This window comes from Phyllosticta citribraziliensis, assembly GCF_038025025.1.
Source record: "Phyllosticta citribraziliensis strain CPC 17464 chromosome Unknown J3D65scaffold_6, whole genome shotgun sequence".
NCBI lineage: Eukaryota > Fungi > Ascomycota > Dothideomycetes > Botryosphaeriales > Phyllostictaceae > Phyllosticta > Phyllosticta citribraziliensis.
In genome coordinates, this window is record NW_027117343.1 from 1,816,331 (window position 1) to 1,831,337 (window position 15,007).

The 15,007-nt window shown below is 58.1% G+C and overlaps 7 protein-coding genes across 7 annotated transcripts; 2 read left to right on the top strand and 5 right to left on the bottom strand.

Annotated features, from left to right (window-relative positions):
• Positions 1 to 2: 2 nt before the first annotated feature.
• On the bottom strand, positions 3 to 2,017 carry J3D65DRAFT_378226 (uncharacterized protein). The gene is made up of 2 exons (XM_066795759.1): positions 1,671 to 2,017; positions 3 to 1,608 (listed from the first exon to the last, which is right to left on the bottom strand). The coding sequence occupies exon 2, from the start codon at positions 1,521 to 1,523 to the stop codon at positions 258 to 260; it is 1,266 nt and encodes a 421-aa protein (XP_066655522.1). The 5' UTR covers positions 1,524 to 1,608; positions 1,671 to 2,017; the 3' UTR covers positions 3 to 257.
• Positions 1,638 to 2,670, bottom strand: J3D65DRAFT_378260 (uncharacterized protein). The gene has a single exon (XM_066795760.1). The coding sequence runs from the start codon at positions 2,284 to 2,286 to the stop codon at positions 1,684 to 1,686; it is 603 nt and encodes a 200-aa protein (XP_066655523.1). The 5' UTR covers positions 2,287 to 2,670; the 3' UTR covers positions 1,638 to 1,683.
• A 293-nt stretch (positions 2,671 to 2,963) lies between these two features.
• Positions 2,964 to 4,096, bottom strand: J3D65DRAFT_378267 (uncharacterized protein). Its single transcript, XM_066795761.1, has one exon. It carries the CDS (start codon positions 3,804 to 3,806, stop codon positions 3,183 to 3,185), a length of 624 nt encoding a protein of 207 aa, XP_066655524.1. The 5' UTR covers positions 3,807 to 4,096; the 3' UTR covers positions 2,964 to 3,182.
• Positions 4,097 to 4,159: 63 nt separating this feature from the next.
• J3D65DRAFT_625295 (uncharacterized protein) lies at positions 4,160 to 5,482 on the top strand (the record flags this gene model as incomplete). The annotated part of the gene is made up of 4 exons (XM_066800326.1): positions 4,160 to 4,336; positions 4,427 to 4,594; positions 4,649 to 4,833; positions 4,897 to 5,482. Coding segments are annotated over 4 exons (677 nt in total), but the record flags the coding sequence as incomplete, so codon positions are not given.
• A 19-nt stretch (positions 5,483 to 5,501) lies between these two features.
• J3D65DRAFT_378585 (3-hydroxy-3-methylglutaryl-coenzyme A reductase) lies at positions 5,502 to 9,623 on the top strand. Its single transcript, XM_066795763.1, has 4 exons — positions 5,502 to 6,090; positions 6,136 to 6,519; positions 6,567 to 9,013; positions 9,062 to 9,623. Exons 1-4 carry the CDS (start codon positions 5,746 to 5,748, stop codon positions 9,417 to 9,419), a joined length of 3,534 nt encoding a protein of 1,177 aa, XP_066655526.1. The 5' UTR covers positions 5,502 to 5,745; the 3' UTR covers positions 9,420 to 9,623.
• A 1,505-nt stretch (positions 9,624 to 11,128) lies between these two features.
• Positions 11,129 to 12,150, bottom strand: J3D65DRAFT_625302 (uncharacterized protein). The gene is made up of 3 exons (XM_066800327.1): positions 11,971 to 12,150; positions 11,631 to 11,887; positions 11,129 to 11,517 (listed from the first exon to the last, which is right to left on the bottom strand). Exons 1-3 carry the CDS (start codon positions 12,012 to 12,014, stop codon positions 11,189 to 11,191), a joined length of 630 nt encoding a protein of 209 aa, XP_066655527.1. The 5' UTR covers positions 12,015 to 12,150; the 3' UTR covers positions 11,129 to 11,188.
• A 138-nt stretch (positions 12,151 to 12,288) lies between these two features.
• J3D65DRAFT_625305 (serine carboxypeptidase S28 family protein) lies at positions 12,289 to 14,775 on the bottom strand. Its single transcript, XM_066800328.1, has 2 exons — positions 13,686 to 14,775; positions 12,289 to 13,633 (listed from the first exon to the last, which is right to left on the bottom strand). Exons 1-2 carry the CDS (start codon positions 14,291 to 14,293, stop codon positions 12,433 to 12,435), a joined length of 1,809 nt encoding a protein of 602 aa, XP_066655528.1. The 5' UTR covers positions 14,294 to 14,775; the 3' UTR covers positions 12,289 to 12,432.
• Between the last annotated feature and the right edge of the window lie 232 nt (positions 14,776 to 15,007).

A 15,007-nucleotide genomic window follows, 5' to 3' on the forward strand; every position in this document is an offset into this window, starting at 1 on the left:
CTGTCAGGGGTAGGGTAAGGGGTTACTGTTTGGAAAAGGAGTGACACGACTCTAGCGTTGGCGTAATAGCGTACGTACAGTGAGTACATAGTTAGTTGGGTTGTGGAGTATGGTCAGAGGAGGAGGCGATGGAGCAAGCAAAGCGGAATGGGGAGACCAAAATTATTCTTTCTCTCATCATCACTTCATGCCATGTGCGTTTATTTTATTTTGTCCACCACCACCGCCGCGACCACAACACCCATCTATCATCTCGCCTATTTTCCTGGTATCTCAACGACGACCTTCCCCCGACACCTCCCACTATCCAGTCTCTCAAAAGCGCTCCTCGCATCCTCAAACGCGTACACAGAATCAAGCACAATCTTCTCCTTCGCGCCGCCCTCAGCCGCCTCAACAACGCCCACGCACTCATCCAGCCAGTCCCCCCGCGTCTCCAAATTCACGCACGCGTACGCCTCATCGCCCAAGCCGACCCAGCGCCGCGCAAACGCCGGGATCCACGCATTCAGCGTTTGTGGGAGGTAGGAAGCGTTGCTGCTGGCGAGCGCGCGCAGCGCCATGCGCGGGTTCCACGCGTACGTCGCAGCGCCGCCCACGGCGCTGCGCGACGTCTTGTCGCCGACGATGGTGATGTAGCGGCGCACGCCGGGGAGGGCGAGCAGGGCGGTGCCGCCGACGCAGTCGACGATTGCGGCGGGGCGGCGGGCGGCGACGGCGGCGCGCAGCGCGGCGGGCGAGGAGAAGGACGTGTAGTCCAGCGTCTCGGCGGCGCCCATGCTGCGCACGAGGGCGGCCTTGGAGGGCGAGCAGGTGGCGACGACGCGCCAGCCGCGCGCGGCGGAGAGGAGCGTCGTGTAGAGGCCGGTGGCGGAGGCGCCGCCGAGGACGACGAGCGTGGTGTTTTTCTTGCTCCTCTTGACATGTCCATCCCCATTCCCGTCCCCTTCTCCGCCTTCGTCAACATGGCCCACGCACCGCTCCACACACGTCCGCGCCGTCAGCGCCACCAGCGGCAGACTGGCCGCCTGCACATCGCTCCAGCCTTCGGGCACGCGGCGCACGACGTCGCTCGCCGCGTCCAGCAGCAGCGCCTCGCTAAGGGCGCCGCGCTGCGCGCCGGGGGCGAACACGAGACCGAACACGCGGTCGCCAACGCTGAAGCCCGAGCCCGCATGCGCAGCGACGACCTCGCCGGCGAAGTCGGCGCCGACGCCCTTGACGCGGGACGCAAGGGGGTTGAGCGACCAGAGGGCGCTGGTGGGCCAGGTGGTGAGGAGGGAGGACAGGGGGAAGGGGAGGAGCGAGGGCGTGAAGAGCGGGAAGTTCATCAGTTGGATGTCGACGGGGTTGAGGGCGGCGGCCGTGGTGCGGATGAGGAGGTGGGTTCCCTTTTCGCCTGGGGGCGGCGGCGGCAGGTGGGGCGCTGGGAGGGTGGTGAGGGTGAGGCACTCGGGGTAGGGGCCGGTGGTGTGGGTCCAGGCGTGGATCTGGGGGGTGGTGGTTGGTGTTGTGGTGGCCATGGTGGGTGGTTGAGTTGTTGTGGTGTTGTTTGTCGTTGTGGTATTGTAGCTTCAAAGGGACCTGAGCGCCAGAAAGAGCACAAATCTACGACAAGTCAGTCAGCCATTTGCGTTCTCCATACATATGCAGATTCAGTGCATACGAACCAAATCACCAACCTCAAATCAAACCACACAAAAAACAAACCACACAAACAACAGATGCCAGATGAAGAAGAAGACAGAAAGCAACCGTACCGAAGTACCTACATGTACTTTTCCTTGCCCAAGAAACACGAGCCTTACCAATCAACATCTCCACATCTCCGCTCCTCCGTTTCCTCCGTTCCTCCGTGAGACCTGCACTGCAACACCTATCTCCGGCTGGCTGGCTGCAGTTGATTTGAAATGTCGTCTGGCCCCAACGGTGCGTGTAAGACGCGGTACCGCGATTTCCGCCCCGTGGCGTCATAGCGGAAAGGTAATCCGCATCCCGCCGCGCCGCGCCGCCGCGCCGCGCCGCCGCGCCGCGCCGCCCGCTGCGTCGCCGAGAGAGACCTCCACAGTTCTTGTGTTCTCCGCTGAGTGGCGCAGCATGATGGTACCTTAGGTAATGTACATATAAGGGTATACACAGGCGACCTGGACATGGATGGGGGCCAGCCATCAGATGATCTACATCTCCTCCACACTCCCGTCCCCTCGCCCGCCCTTCTTCAACATGACTATATACACATGGGTGAACATGCATCGATCCATCCATCCGGCGTCCCATCCACTTCATTCCCCATTCCCCATTCACACCACCCGCCGCAGCCCCCGTCCCCCGCGCAGTACGAACAACACGGCGACGACGCCGCCGACCAGCGCGGCGAACAGCAGCCAGAACAGCCAGCAGATGAGCGTGCGCCGCGCCTTTTTGGCGTGTTGGCGTGCTAGCCAGGAGGGTTCTGGTCGTGCTGGTGGGCTGCGCCGTGGTGTTAGCGGTTGATGTGAGGGGGAAGGGTGAGGGCGGGGTGGAAGGGGGGAGCTTACGGTTTTCTCTTTTCCTCTGTCTTTGCCTTCACTTTTTCTTTTTCTTTTTCTTTTTCTTTTTCAGGCGTCTCGCTGCCGCTATTGCTGTTGGTACTGCTGGCTGCCTCAGATCCTGGTTCTTCAGGCTTTCCTTCCGCCTTCTCATCCTTGTCCGCGCTCTTATCTGCCTTCACTTTTATCTTCGTCTTCGTCTTTCCTTTCGTTTGAGCGTCTGCCACCGCCGCCGCTGCCGCTGCTTGTTCGACCTCGCTCGCGTGCACGGCGGCGCTGAAGCGCTTCCAGAAGTAGGGGTCGCGGACGGCCATTTTTTTTTTTTTTTTTTTGCTCGCTTGTCGGCTTGCTTGCTCCAAGAAAGAAGGGAATAGGAAAAAAGGCAAGCGAGGGAGAAAGTAAGGAGGCCGGCCCCCTGCCCGCGGCTGTTGTTGTCGTTCTTGGTAAATTGAGTCGAGTCGGCTCGGGTGGAGTGGTCAGAGTAATCGGGTATAATTCTTGGCGTGAGATACAGTGGGTAGGTAGGTGGTCAGCCTAAAGCGGTAGGTACGGACTGGAACTGGATGACGGGATCCGCGCCGGGATGTGATGCGATGCGATGCAATCCGATGCGGCGCTACGGCGTCCTGTCCTGTCTCTGTCTAGTGAGGCACTTTACGGTCGTCTGGTCCGAGTCCGTTCGGTTCGGTTGGCTTTCCTGTATATCTCTGACGCCGCTGGACGGTGCTGTGGGGCCGGGGAATATTGGATGCTGGTGGACTTTATGCGAGTGCGGTGCTGATATTTTGGAGAGAGGGAGTGAGGAGGGGCTGAAGAGAGACGGGAGCAGAAGAGGAATTCTTCAACGTATGAAGTGCGGTGGTGAGTGGGCTTCCGGATGCGCCTTGGCGGATGCGGTGATGGTTGGTTTCTCGTTGACGGTGGTGGACAGACGGACGAACGAACGAACGTGGAGAATGAACGTGGTGGTGGGCGCGTGGATTGGATTGCAGCGAGCGAATGCGGGACGAGACGCGAGCGAGTGACGTTGGAAGCGGAAGGAAGGTGGGTGCAGGCACGTATGTAGGTATGGAGGACTACCGGGAGGGCGACTTCATGGTGGTGGAATTCGACGTCCTCGCGGCGGGGGGCAAGGAACGGGTGATGGGCGTAGTGGAATGGACCAGCACAGACAGGACAGGAGAGGAGAGAGAGAATTGAAGCAATGCAAATGAAAAACAGTCGGAAAAGAGGAGCGCTTGAAAAGTTCGTGTGCAGCATGCAATTGGCATAATACATACTCACACAACATGTAATATCGGTCGTGGCACAGGACCGGAAGTGGACCACCGGTACATACGGGACAAGGATGGTCCATGATAGCAGGCTGATCAGTGAGTGGACGAGAGGGTTTCGTAAACGGCCAAATGCAGCGCGTCTCCGTCAGGGGCATTGTTGCATGGACGAGCTACTCCAACGGTTGAGCACGATGGGATGGGCTCTGGCATGACGGAGGGTTGGTGTGCGCTGAATAGGCGGAAGAGCGAAAAGGCGTGGGCCTGGCGTCGGATGCGTTGCTCGATTCAGCTGGTCACCGCCCACCAGTGCTACTAAAACGAGACGTGGACGACGTCCAACTCTTTGCATCAACACCATGGCCTCGACCGCGACTGCGCTGCCCTGGTGGCAGGTCAACGTGCCCGAGCAGCTGCGCACCGCCGAGTGCCCCGACTTTCTCCAGGACTGCAACGAAAAGGACCGCCGCATCATCGGCACGCCCAACTCCGAGTACCAGCCCTATACGTGGGAGCAGGTCAAGGACATTGTCGGTATGTAGGTAGGGCGCCCCAGCCGTGCGCATCATCAGGCCTGCCCAACCTCACGTTTGTTTGCCGCCGTCGCTGAGAAGTCCACGGCAGCATCCAACCGTCTCGGCGACTTGGTGCGCAAGCCCAGCGAGCTGCGCCGATACAGGCATTACACGCACGAGCTGGTCAGAAACCACGGGTCCATTGTCAACTTTGTGCAAAAGGAGCGGCTGAAATGGGACGATCTGACGCCTCGAGGGCCGCCGTTTAGCAATCCAGGTTTGCCGCTGTTGTCGGTCGCGTTGATTGTTTGGTGGTGCTGACGAGGTGCAGCCGACATCAAGATCCTGCACAACGACTGGCCGTACGGCGTCGACGAGAGAATAGTGCATCTGGTCGTGTGGACAAAGTTTGAACTCGAGGAGGACGCAGCGACGGGCGACCTGACGGGGCGGGCGCGGCAGGCCATTGACGACTACGTGACGCAGACGTTTCGCGGGCAGGTTGACAGCGACAGGGTAGGGCGATTCTGACGTACATGTCGTTTGTGATTGATGGTGGCACTGCTGAACAAGGCGCAGGTTATCTGGTTCAAGAACTGGAGGTCGCTCAAGAGCGTGCATGCCGTCGAGCACTTTCACGTCATGCTGCATGGGCCGGACTTGGCCTTTGTCGACGCCATTACTGGTGGCGACGTGCCTCTGTCGAAAAAGGCGCCCGAGATTTAGTGAGGGAGAGGCGGAGCAAGGCAGAAACAAAACAGAGCGAGCGGATAGATGGGCGCATGGTTGTCGGGTGGTTGCATGCCCGTCGACCGATTGCGGCAGGTTTCTGGATTATCCGCGTCGCACAGGGGCGCCGGGTCTGGGTCTGGGTCAGGTCAGGTCATCTGCCGAGTGTATGTAGATTGTACAGTAGATACATAGATGGTGTTGAGGCAGAGTCGAAGGGAGTGGCTCGGTTGCCGACGACGACTACAAGTCACCGACGTGGCTGAGTGCTGCAAGACGACAACAAGGGTACAGCGACAATACATAGCAGAGCCAACAAAGACGGATGAAGCGTGCAGCAGAGGCGGTGTGGTCCCCAGCCAATCAGCATCCCCAATGGGCCGACGGAGGTTGCGACGCAGCGATAAATTTATGAGCCCACGGCGGCGCGCGCCCCTAGCTTCAGTTCTCTTCTGCGTGCTGTGCTCCTCGAACGCCTCCACCCACTCCACCCACTGCCAAACCGGAAATCCCAAATCCCACAAAGGACCCACGGCCACGACCCTCGTCCCTCCCGATGCCACAAGACGACCCGAGTGCCCCATCTCGTCGCCCTCTCCATCCACTCGTCCCCGTCCTATCCACACCGCAAAACTTCGCCCGTTGCCGCGAGTCCTAGGTCCAGCGCGAAGCCTCTACACCCTCCACCTCCACACCACCATGCTCGGTGCGAAACTGCTGCCCTCGCGCGTCTACGGCGGCAGCGAGTCGTCGCCGCGCCCCAGCTGGTACGACCGCCAGGTCTCGCCGCTGCTCCAGGCCGTGTGTCGTCGCGCCTGCACCCACCCCATCCACACCATCGTCTTTACCGCCCTGCTCGCCAGCACCACCTACCTGAGCGTCATTGAGAGCAGCCTGTTCAATGGCCCCAGCTCCGTCACCACCTCTCTCGGCAAGGCCGACTTCACCACCTTGTTGGCCGGCAGCAAGGTCCTGAGGACTGGTCCCGCAACCGAGTGGAAGTGGCAGGCCGACGACGACCACAATGCCACAGCCTCTGAGCAGGTACGGCGCATTCCTCAACTCTGCAACTCTCTGCTGACCCTCCAGGACACCGACCACGTCGCCTTGTTGACCCTCTTGTTCCCCGAGTCCACTCCCGCCAACGCCCCCCAGACTGCGCCTCTGAGCAAGGCCATTCCGCTGCCGCGCAACTCGTCCGCCGAGCTGCTGCCCAGCTCCTCGACTGCCTTTTCGCAAATCTCCCACGACACCACCCTGGCCTTTTCCATACCCTACGATGAGACGCCCGAGTTTCTCGCCGCCATGCAAGAGATTCCCGCCCCCGTGGGTGCCTCTGATGCCAAAAAGGCCGACGACGGCTCGGTCGAGGAGAAGAAGTGGATCATGAAGGCCGTCAGGAATCCCAGCAAGTCGGGCGGCGTGCTCGAGCGCATCAACGACGCCTGGACCTCGTTTTTGGACCTTCTCAAGGTGCGTACTACGTCGACAAGAAGCGAAACGGCGCTAACCGTTGCCAGAATGCCGAAACCCTCGACATTGTCATCATGGCCTTGGGATACCTGTCAATGCACCTGACGTTTGTTTCCCTGTTCCTCTCCATGAGACGCTTGGGCTCAAACTTTTGGCTCGCCGCCACGGTGCTGTTCCAGTCCGTCTTTGCCTTTTTGTTTGGCTTGACCGTCACCACCAAGCTCGGCGTCCCCGTCAACATGGTCCTATTGTCCGAGGGCTTGCCATTCTTGGTCGTCACCATTGGATTCGAAAAACCCATTGTCCTCACCAAGGCCGTCCTCTCTGCGTCCCTCGACTCGCGCCGCCGCGTCTCCAACAGCGGCGAGAATGCCCCGCTCACCATCCAGTACGCCGTCCAGACGGCCGTCAAGGAAAAGGGCTTCGAGATTGTCCGCGACTACTTTGTCGAGATTCTCATCCTCGTGGCTGGCGCCTTTTCTGGCGTCCAGGGCGGCCTGCGCCAATTCTGCTTCTTGGCCGCTTGGATTCTCTTCTTCGACGCCCTCTTGCTGCTTACCTTTTACACGGCCATTCTGACCATCAAGCTCGAAATCAACCGCATCAAGCGTCATGTGGCGCTGCGCAAGGCGTTGGAGGATGACGGCGTCAGCCGCACCGTTGCCGAAAACGTTGCGTCCATCAACGACTGGCCCAAGCTCAACGGCTCGACCGACGGCGACGGTACCACCAAAACGACCGAGATTCCGGGCTTTGGCAAGAAGATGAGGGAGACGAGCATCCCCCGCTTCAAGGTGCTCATGGTTACTGGCTTCGTCGTTGTCAACGTCTTGAACCTGGCAACCATTCCTTTCCGCAGTGGCTACGGATCCAACATTGCGTCCTCGGGACTCTCGAGCATGGTCAACCCTGCCGCCATGGACCCTTTCAAGGTTGCTGGCAATGCGCTCGACACCATTTTGGTTGCTGCCAAGGACAAGGACACTGCTACCCTCGTAACTGTTCTGGCACCCATCAAGTACGAGCTCGAGTACCCGTCGATTCACTACGCTGCTCCCGCGGCGACCTCGGGCCTTTTCGCCGGCGAATACAAGGACCAGCTCATGGACGGCATGGGCGGTCGTGTTGTCGAAGGTGTTCTCAAGAGCCTCGAGGACCCTGTCCTGAGCAAGTGGATCATTGTCGCATTGGCCCTCAGCTTGGCCTTCAACGGATACCTCTTCAACGCTGCCAGATGGTCCATCAAGGAGTCCCACCCGCCTCCCGACAAGCCCCCGGCAGAATACGAGGTCATGGACAAGTCGCCCAGCAGTGTCAGCCTCGTGGACCGCCCCGACAACATTCCGCCTACCCCTCTCCAAGTCTCCGAGCCAAAGTTGCCTGAGCCTGCCCAGAATGGATCAATTGCCAATGGAACTGTTCCTCCGCCACATGTCCACGTCCCAACCGGCCCCACTCGTCCCATGGGCGAGTTGGAAGTCTTGCTCAAGCAAAAGAAGACGGCTGAAATGACTGACGAAGAAGTCATCGAGCTGTCCCTCTGCGGCAAAATTCCCGGCTACGCTTTGGAAAAGACGCTGGAAAGCAAGACTCGCGCCGTCAAGGTTCGCCGTGCCGTCGTCGCCCGCACCCACGCCACCCGCCACACTTCTAGCTTGCTCGAAAAGTCGAAGCTGCCCTACGAGCACTACAACTACGACTTGGTTTACGGCGCTTGCTGCGAGAACGTCATTGGCTACCTGCCCTTGCCTGTTGGTGTCGCTGGTCCGCTGATGATTGACGGCCAAAACTACTTCCTCCCCATGGCCACTACCGAGGGTGTCTTGGTCGCGAGCACCAGTAGAGGCGCCAAGGCCATCAATGCTGGCGGCGGTGCCGTCACGGTCCTCACCAACGACGGAATGACTCGCGGTCCCTGCGTTGGCTTTGAGACTTTGGTGCGCGCGGGCCAGGCCAAGATTTGGCTCGACTCTGAAGAGGGTCAGAAGGTCATGAAGAATGCCTTCAACTCGACCAGCCGCTTCGCTCGTCTCCAAACCATCAAGACGGCGCTGGCCGGCACGTATCTGTACATTCGCTTCAAGACTACGACTGGTGACGCCATGGGCATGAACATGATTTCCAAGGGTGTTGAGCACGCCTTGAACATCATGCGCAACGATTGCGGATTCGAGGACATGGCAGTCATTTCTGTTTCTGGCAACTACTGCACAGACAAGAAGCCTGCGGCCATCAACTGGATTGACGGACGCGGCAAGAGTGTCGTGGCCGAAGCCATTATTCCTGGAGAGGTTGTGAGGAACGTCCTCAAGAGCAACGTCGATGCACTTGTTGAGCTCAACATAAGCAAGAACTTGATCGGCTCGGCCATGGCTGGCAGCATTGGTGGTTTCAACGCTCACGCGGCCAACATTGTTACCGCCATTTTCCTGGCCACTGGTCAGGATCCTGCGCAAAACGTCGAGAGCAGCAACTGCATCGTCGTCATGAAAAAGTAAGTCTTTCACTGGATTTTTCAAGTGCCGCTGCTAACCTAGACTAGCCTCAACGGAAACCTCCAAATCTCCGTATCCATGCCGTGTATCGAAGTCGGCACCATTGGCGGCGGCACCATCCTCGAGCCGCAAAGCGCCATGCTCGACCTCCTGGGCGTCAGGGGCGCGCACCCGACCAGCCCCGGCGACAATGCCCGACAACTCGCTCGCATCGTGGCTGCGGCCGTCCTGGCCGGCGAACTGTCGCTCTGCAGTGCTCTCGCCGCCGGCCACTTGGTCCGCGCGCACATGAGCCACAACCGCAGCCAGGCGCCGTCGCGCGCGTCGACGCCCGCCCCGACGGGCACGCAGACGCCGACGACGCTGGCCATGACGAGCATTCAGGAGACGGCCAAGCGTCGTTAGTCCTTGTATCTTTCTTCGTCTGCTGTTGCTGCTGCTGCTGCTCCCGCTGCCATGAGTCTTCCGCCTCCTCTCTTCCTCTCTGGCCCTTCTGTGTCTCGACCGTTGGAGCTTTGGTGCCTCGCTCGTCTTGGTCTCTCCATCCCATCCTACTAGTCAACCAACACTTTCGCCGCCATCCGCATCTCGTGGCGCTCCTCCTCCGCCCATCAAGCATGATTCTTCGCTTCTCTTTTCTTCTTCTCCTTCTTCTTCGCATCGCTAGGCTTTTCTTCTTCGTCGGTGGGCCAGGTGCATACATAGAACGGCGTCGGTCAGTCAGTCAGATAATCATACAATAGTCAGATCGCGCAGCACGTGTGGTTTTTCGTCATCAGTCGGGTCGGCGTCAGATTGGTCTACACGACACGATGCCAGGAGGTGGGGTGGATGGGAGTGGGAGCTTGCTGCTGGTCTGCGCACTGCATTGCTGCACTGCTGTACTGTACGGTACACGGTACGGGATTGAGTGCGTACGTACGTACGTACGTGCGCCTGCGACCTTGAGGGTTTGCCTGCTTGTCCTCCACCTTCTGTCGCGTCTGGCTAGCAGCTCTGGTCGTGGCTTGGCTTGGCTTGGCTGGCTGGATGGCTGATTGGGTGGATTGGTGTGTTTTCTCTCCTTTTCCTTTTCTTTTCCTTCTGGTGGCTAGCGAGGATTGAGACGGACGGACGGGCGGACAAAAGGACGGGGATGGTGTGTGCAGAGAGAGAAAGAGAAAAGACAAGAACCGCCTGGTCTGGTCGTGGCTCGCGCCTCGCCTTGCCTTGCCTTGCCTCGCGTAGCATCTCCTCCCTTCCTCCGGTCGTCACTTTTCCTGCGGTTCATTCTATCTAGGAAGCATTGCCTTTGGTGGGCTGGGTTGGGTATGTTGGGTGGGGTTTAGCATCATGCATTGATTGGTTGTCGGACAGACGGGCGGGAGGGCACGGCGGGTGGAGGTGATGGGGATAATCGGGGGTAGGGGGTAGGTGGTAAAGGCATAGTGGTATTGGTATTGGTCGTAGCAGTGGCAGCACAACCATGTATATGTAGGCCTAGCGGCGGCGGTAGTGGCGGTGGTGGTGTACTGTAATATATGCATATCCATCCATCACGCATCCATACATCCAGTGTCCTCACCTCCTTGCGGCGGTCGTGATTGGTATTGAGACGACATGGAGTCACTAGCGAAGGTGAAAAGAGGAAAGGCAAAAGAAAGGTAAAAGACTTCGTTGGATATCTATCTGCACTGCTCGCTCCGTCGATCAATCCATGCGCGTCAGCCACTCCAACTGCCAAACCTCTCCGCTCCGCTACGCTTGCTTTTTGGATCCGCTGCACCGCACCTGCGCCGCCGAAAAACGCCAGAATATGTGTGAATAGATAGATGCCGTCCTTGGCAGAGAAAGAGGAGGAAAGGCTCGTTCGTTGGAAGACGCTTGCTTGCTCTGCTCGCATGCTGTTGGCGCGCCACCGAGGAAGAAGCAAGGAAGCCGTCGTTCGTTTGAGGCGTAGGTGTGGGTCTGAGTGGCCGGCGGGTGGGTGTCTTTCCCGTGCGATCAAGACTCGAGGAGTCTGCCTGTCTTGCTGTCCGGTGCCTCTCCTGGCGACGCTTCACGAGGCTCATACTGCCAATCCGCCCAACGACTAGCCGCTTGTCTGTGTCCTCCCACCCCTCCCCTCCCCACCCACCCAGACATCGATCAAGCCCAATCGCACTCCAGACACACGCCCCGCCTCACCCACCTCCTCAATATCTCCTCCGGGTGGGCTCCGGGCTCGGGCTCCGCGTAACGCTGCGCTCATCGCGGCCGCGCAGCTTCAGCCACTTCTTCGTGCTGAGCGTGAGGTCGCGCTCGAGCTCGGGCGAGGGCATCTTGCGGTGGATGAAGTTGCAGAAGCCGCCGCGCACGCAGCCCTCGCCGCTGTTGAGCCGGCAGCACGCCTCGCGGAAGTCCGTCACCGGCGACAGCTCGCAGTAGATGGGCCGCGCCGCGTACCACCGCGAGTTGAGGTCGTCGCACGCCTTTTGCGCCGAGTCTTCGTACTTGAACCGCGCGTACACGTTGCCGATGAGGTCTGTCGTCGCCCGCCAAAAAGTTGTTAGCCTCTTCTCTCTTCTTATTCTTCTTCTTCTTCTTGTCTTTGCTGCAACGCCTTTCTGCGTCACCCTATATACCCGGGGCACTTACGGTCGTTGTTATTATCGCACACCACCACCTCCTCCAGCTCGCCGTACTTGCACATCTCGCACCAAAAGTCCTCGTAGAACGCGTCAAAGTGGTTCTGCAGCTGGCTCGCGTTCATCTTGTTCTTCGGGTCGAACGCCGGGTTCTGGTACAGGTTGGGCAGCAGTACCGTCTGCGAGTACGACGGCTTGACGTGCTTGCGCGAGCACCGGTCGCCGTGCCGGCACGCGCCGATCTTGTAGTAGAAGGAGCAGTTTACCCTGCAGAAGAGCCGTTAGCTGCTGTTTGCGCCGTTGCTGCTGCGCTCTCGAGGGATGCGCAGCGCCTGGGTGGTGGGGCTTACTTGTCTTGCTCGGTGCCGAAAATTGATGCGAGGTAGTTGGCCATGGTTGCGGTTTGGGGTGAGGATGTGACGGGGGAGAGGCGACGCGTGAAGTAGACGTGGTGGCAGTGGTTGAGGCGTTGGATCCATGCGGGCGGCGATGCGGATGCGGTCCGTGCTGACAAACGCCGGCGCGCCAAGCTTTCCGCTGCTGTTCCTCCGCCTCTCCGCTCTCCGCCTCCGACTTGTCACATCACAGCTTTGCCACCCGAGACCATGCTATCTCAACGTTGCGAATGCTTTCATCGAATTGGAAAAGAATACTCTGAAAGGAATTGAGGCTAGGTCTTTGGCGAAGAAAAAGAAAACCCCACGGCTCCCATCGACCTCACACGCCGCCACCACCCCGAAAACGATCAACACTAAGGAATCGATGCCAGGTCTCAGGTCAAGGAAACGTCAACGCCACGCCACCCATTGATCTCACACCCCTGATTTTCCTTCCCACGCCGAGTCTCCATGTTCTTGCTTTGGATACCGCTTCGTCGGCCTGAAGCACGGGAGCCACTTCTTCAAGGCCTCCGTGAAGAGCTTCCTCGTCACAGCCGCATCCGGGCTAACACCGAAGTCGAATCCATGCTCCGAGTTCCGCATCATTCGACCAAAGATCTCGTCTTTCTTTGACACATTGCATTTCGGGATTTTGGAGGTGATTTTTGGATGCGGTGCGGCGGGATCTTTACTGAAAAGGGTCCAAGGAGTCCAGGGATCGAATTCTCCCGCTGTCCAGAAAGTGTTGCTGGGTCGGATGTCCCATCCACCGTACATTTGATTTGCAACGTCTTCCGGTATACCAAGATCTTCCAGGCCCTCACAGTACTTCGGCCGGAAAGAGCTGACCAGCTGCATCGATCTGTTGTTTGAAGTTGCCAAGCCGATCGGAAACTCTGTGCATGTTTGCCAACGCCAACTTGTTGCTGCTGCCTCGTCCCAGTCCGTTTGATTTTGTGGCTCCTTGCGAAAAGAAGCCCACTGGTCGACGACAAATTTTGCACCGCGGCTTGGTGCCCATCCATCCGCTCCGGCAATAGTGCCATTGTCAGTTGTCTCAATCCAGTCGCAAAACTTGCGGAATTGATGCCCCATGCCCACGTCCCTCCAACCTTCGAAAATCCCGGACAGATTTTGCGCAAATTCGTCATTGCTCGGCACCGTAATTCCCACACGAGCACCCAGAAACTGCCTCTTGAAGGCGGCGGCCGTCTTGGGGTTTTTCAAAAGGGTGTCGATGTGGAGAATTGCTGCGTTGATGTCCTTGGAGCAATTGCCAAAGCCGTATGCATTCATTCCGCGGTAGATTTGATCATAGTAGGGGCCAAACGCTTCGCCTAGTTGAAGAGGAGCGGACGATGCATATGCGGCGAAAATAACATGAGGGTAGTACTGCCGCAGCATCGCCGCCCGATTCCCAGGATAAGACGCGCCAACAAATATCCACGGCGTCGACTCTGGCGTCAAGTCGACTTTCGGAAACTTGGGACGGGAGAAGCGGGTCGCGAAATACTCCACGTCCTTTAAGGCTTGCGCCATGGTCAGGTAACGGAATTCATTCGCTGGTGTCTCTGAAGTGATGTTGACTGGGCTAGAGTCTCCATAGTAGCGGTGTTCCCAGACGATGCCAATGCTATCGGCAATTAGCTTTTCGACTTTTGTGGGTTTTCGAGGTCTTTGCTCACCCTCCGAAGTCGTCTACCATTCTTCTGAAGAAGGAAGACCCATTCCCAAGTATGTTCGGTGCATATTCTTCTGCGTTTGCCTCCCCAACATCGTAGACGAAGACCGGAAGGCCTTGGCCCAAATAATTGGCATCAGAAACCCAATACCGATTGAGGAAAGTGCGATTTGTGCCGCCATCAAAGTGATCCAGAGGCATTTTGATGTACTCCGGCTCGATTCTTTCGCCGCTGGATTCAACCGTGAACCCTGATTCAGATCCAGCGGTAGGCTGGGTAGTCCCACTTTGACACAACTCAGACTGCTCAGACAGCTCAGAAAGGAATGAAGGCCACGCCTGGGTGGGCAGGTTGACCAATATACTGGAGAGAATGGGTGGTATGGTCTGGGTGCCTGGCATACTTCCGTCTGGGGATCGCATCAGCATACTGAAGTAACAACCTCGTCTCATCTCACTGGACGGGAACAAACTTGGATAAGAGCCTTGTTGGGCCATCTGGTCCCTTTTCCATGCGGCCGACCCATGGAGGCCGAGATTCTGACCGTGCGAATAGAGGATATTGAGAGAGAGGAGAGATAGGAATACGCTGATCCTGCCTGCGGAAAACATGATGAAGCTTTCGACAAGTGGACAGCTCTGATCGAGTCAGCGGATTGAAGCAAGGACTTGTAAGAGATGCCGTCTGTTGATGAAGAGTGCTGGTCGAGAAGGGATCCGTGAGAGTCTCAAGAGCTCTGTCAAAGATGCTCCTCCTCTTCCTGGCTTGCGCTCCTCCTCAGCCTGCCAATGACATCACCTAGCGAGGAAACTAAGCAGCAGCGAGCAGACTACGACGAGTTCGTGGACAATCTGGAAAGGACGATTCTCCATCATGGCTTCTGCTCTGCTCCCTTTGCATTGGAACTGCCCGAATCAAGTCGATCCATCCCCTCGCCAATGAATGAGGCGGTCGAGTTTAGAAAGCAGGAGCTGCACGAGGCAGTCGCGATATCACACCCAGCATGCGGAACGTTCCAAGAGAACAACTTTCCAAGTCTCCTGGCACGAGGATGAACACTCCAGCTCTTCTTGTACGTCGAGCACGGAAAAAACTCCGAGGGTCTACGAACATGCGGTCAGTCAAGTAATCAGGCGCCCAGGTCCTTCACACTCACTTCCAAAGACCACGCTCAGCATTGCCCTTTTGCGAGATTTATTCTTCGATCAATGTACCACCGCCGGAAAGAACTTCTTATCAAAGACAACAGTCATCAAGTTAACTTGTCTTCTCTCTGGAATCGGTCCAGAGCCATCCGCGTGAGCTCTGACCATCCAGAAAGGGGT

Bases quoted from the DNA above. Each gene is read 5' to 3' on its own strand.
- J3D65DRAFT_378226 (XM_066795759.1), bottom strand. From the start codon at position 1,523: ATGGCCACCACAACACCAACCACCACCCCCCAGATCCACGCCTGGACC.
- J3D65DRAFT_378260 (XM_066795760.1), bottom strand. From the start codon at position 2,286: ATGAAGTGGATGGGACGCCGGATGGATGGATCGATGCATGTTCACCCA.
- J3D65DRAFT_378267 (XM_066795761.1), bottom strand. From the start codon at position 3,806: ATGTATTATGCCAATTGCATGCTGCACACGAACTTTTCAAGCGCTCCT.
- J3D65DRAFT_378585 (XM_066795763.1), top strand. From the start codon at position 5,746: ATGCTCGGTGCGAAACTGCTGCCCTCGCGCGTCTACGGCGGCAGCGAG. The intron at 6,091-6,135 runs GTACGGCGCATT...CTGACCCTCCAG, and splicing joins ATGCCACAGCCTCTGAGCAG to GACACCGACCACGTCGCCTT. The intron at 9,014-9,061 runs GTAAGTCTTTCA...AACCTAGACTAG, and splicing joins TGCATCGTCGTCATGAAAAA to CCTCAACGGAAACCTCCAAA.
- J3D65DRAFT_625302 (XM_066800327.1), bottom strand. From the start codon at position 12,014: ATGGCCAACTACCTCGCATCAATTTTCGGCACCGAGCAAGACAA. The intron at 11,888-11,970 runs GTAAGCCCCACC...GCTCTTCTGCAG, and splicing joins TTCGGCACCGAGCAAGACAA to GGTAAACTGCTCCTTCTACT. The intron at 11,518-11,630 runs GTAAGTGCCCCG...GGGCGACGACAG, and splicing joins GTGCGATAATAACAACGACC to ACCTCATCGGCAACGTGTAC.
- J3D65DRAFT_625305 (XM_066800328.1), bottom strand. From the start codon at position 14,293: ATGTTTTCCGCAGGCAGGATCAGCGTATTCCTATCTCTCCTCTCTCTC. The intron at 13,634-13,685 runs GTGAGCAAAGAC...AATTGCCGATAG, and splicing joins ATGGTAGACGACTTCGGAGG to CATTGGCATCGTCTGGGAAC.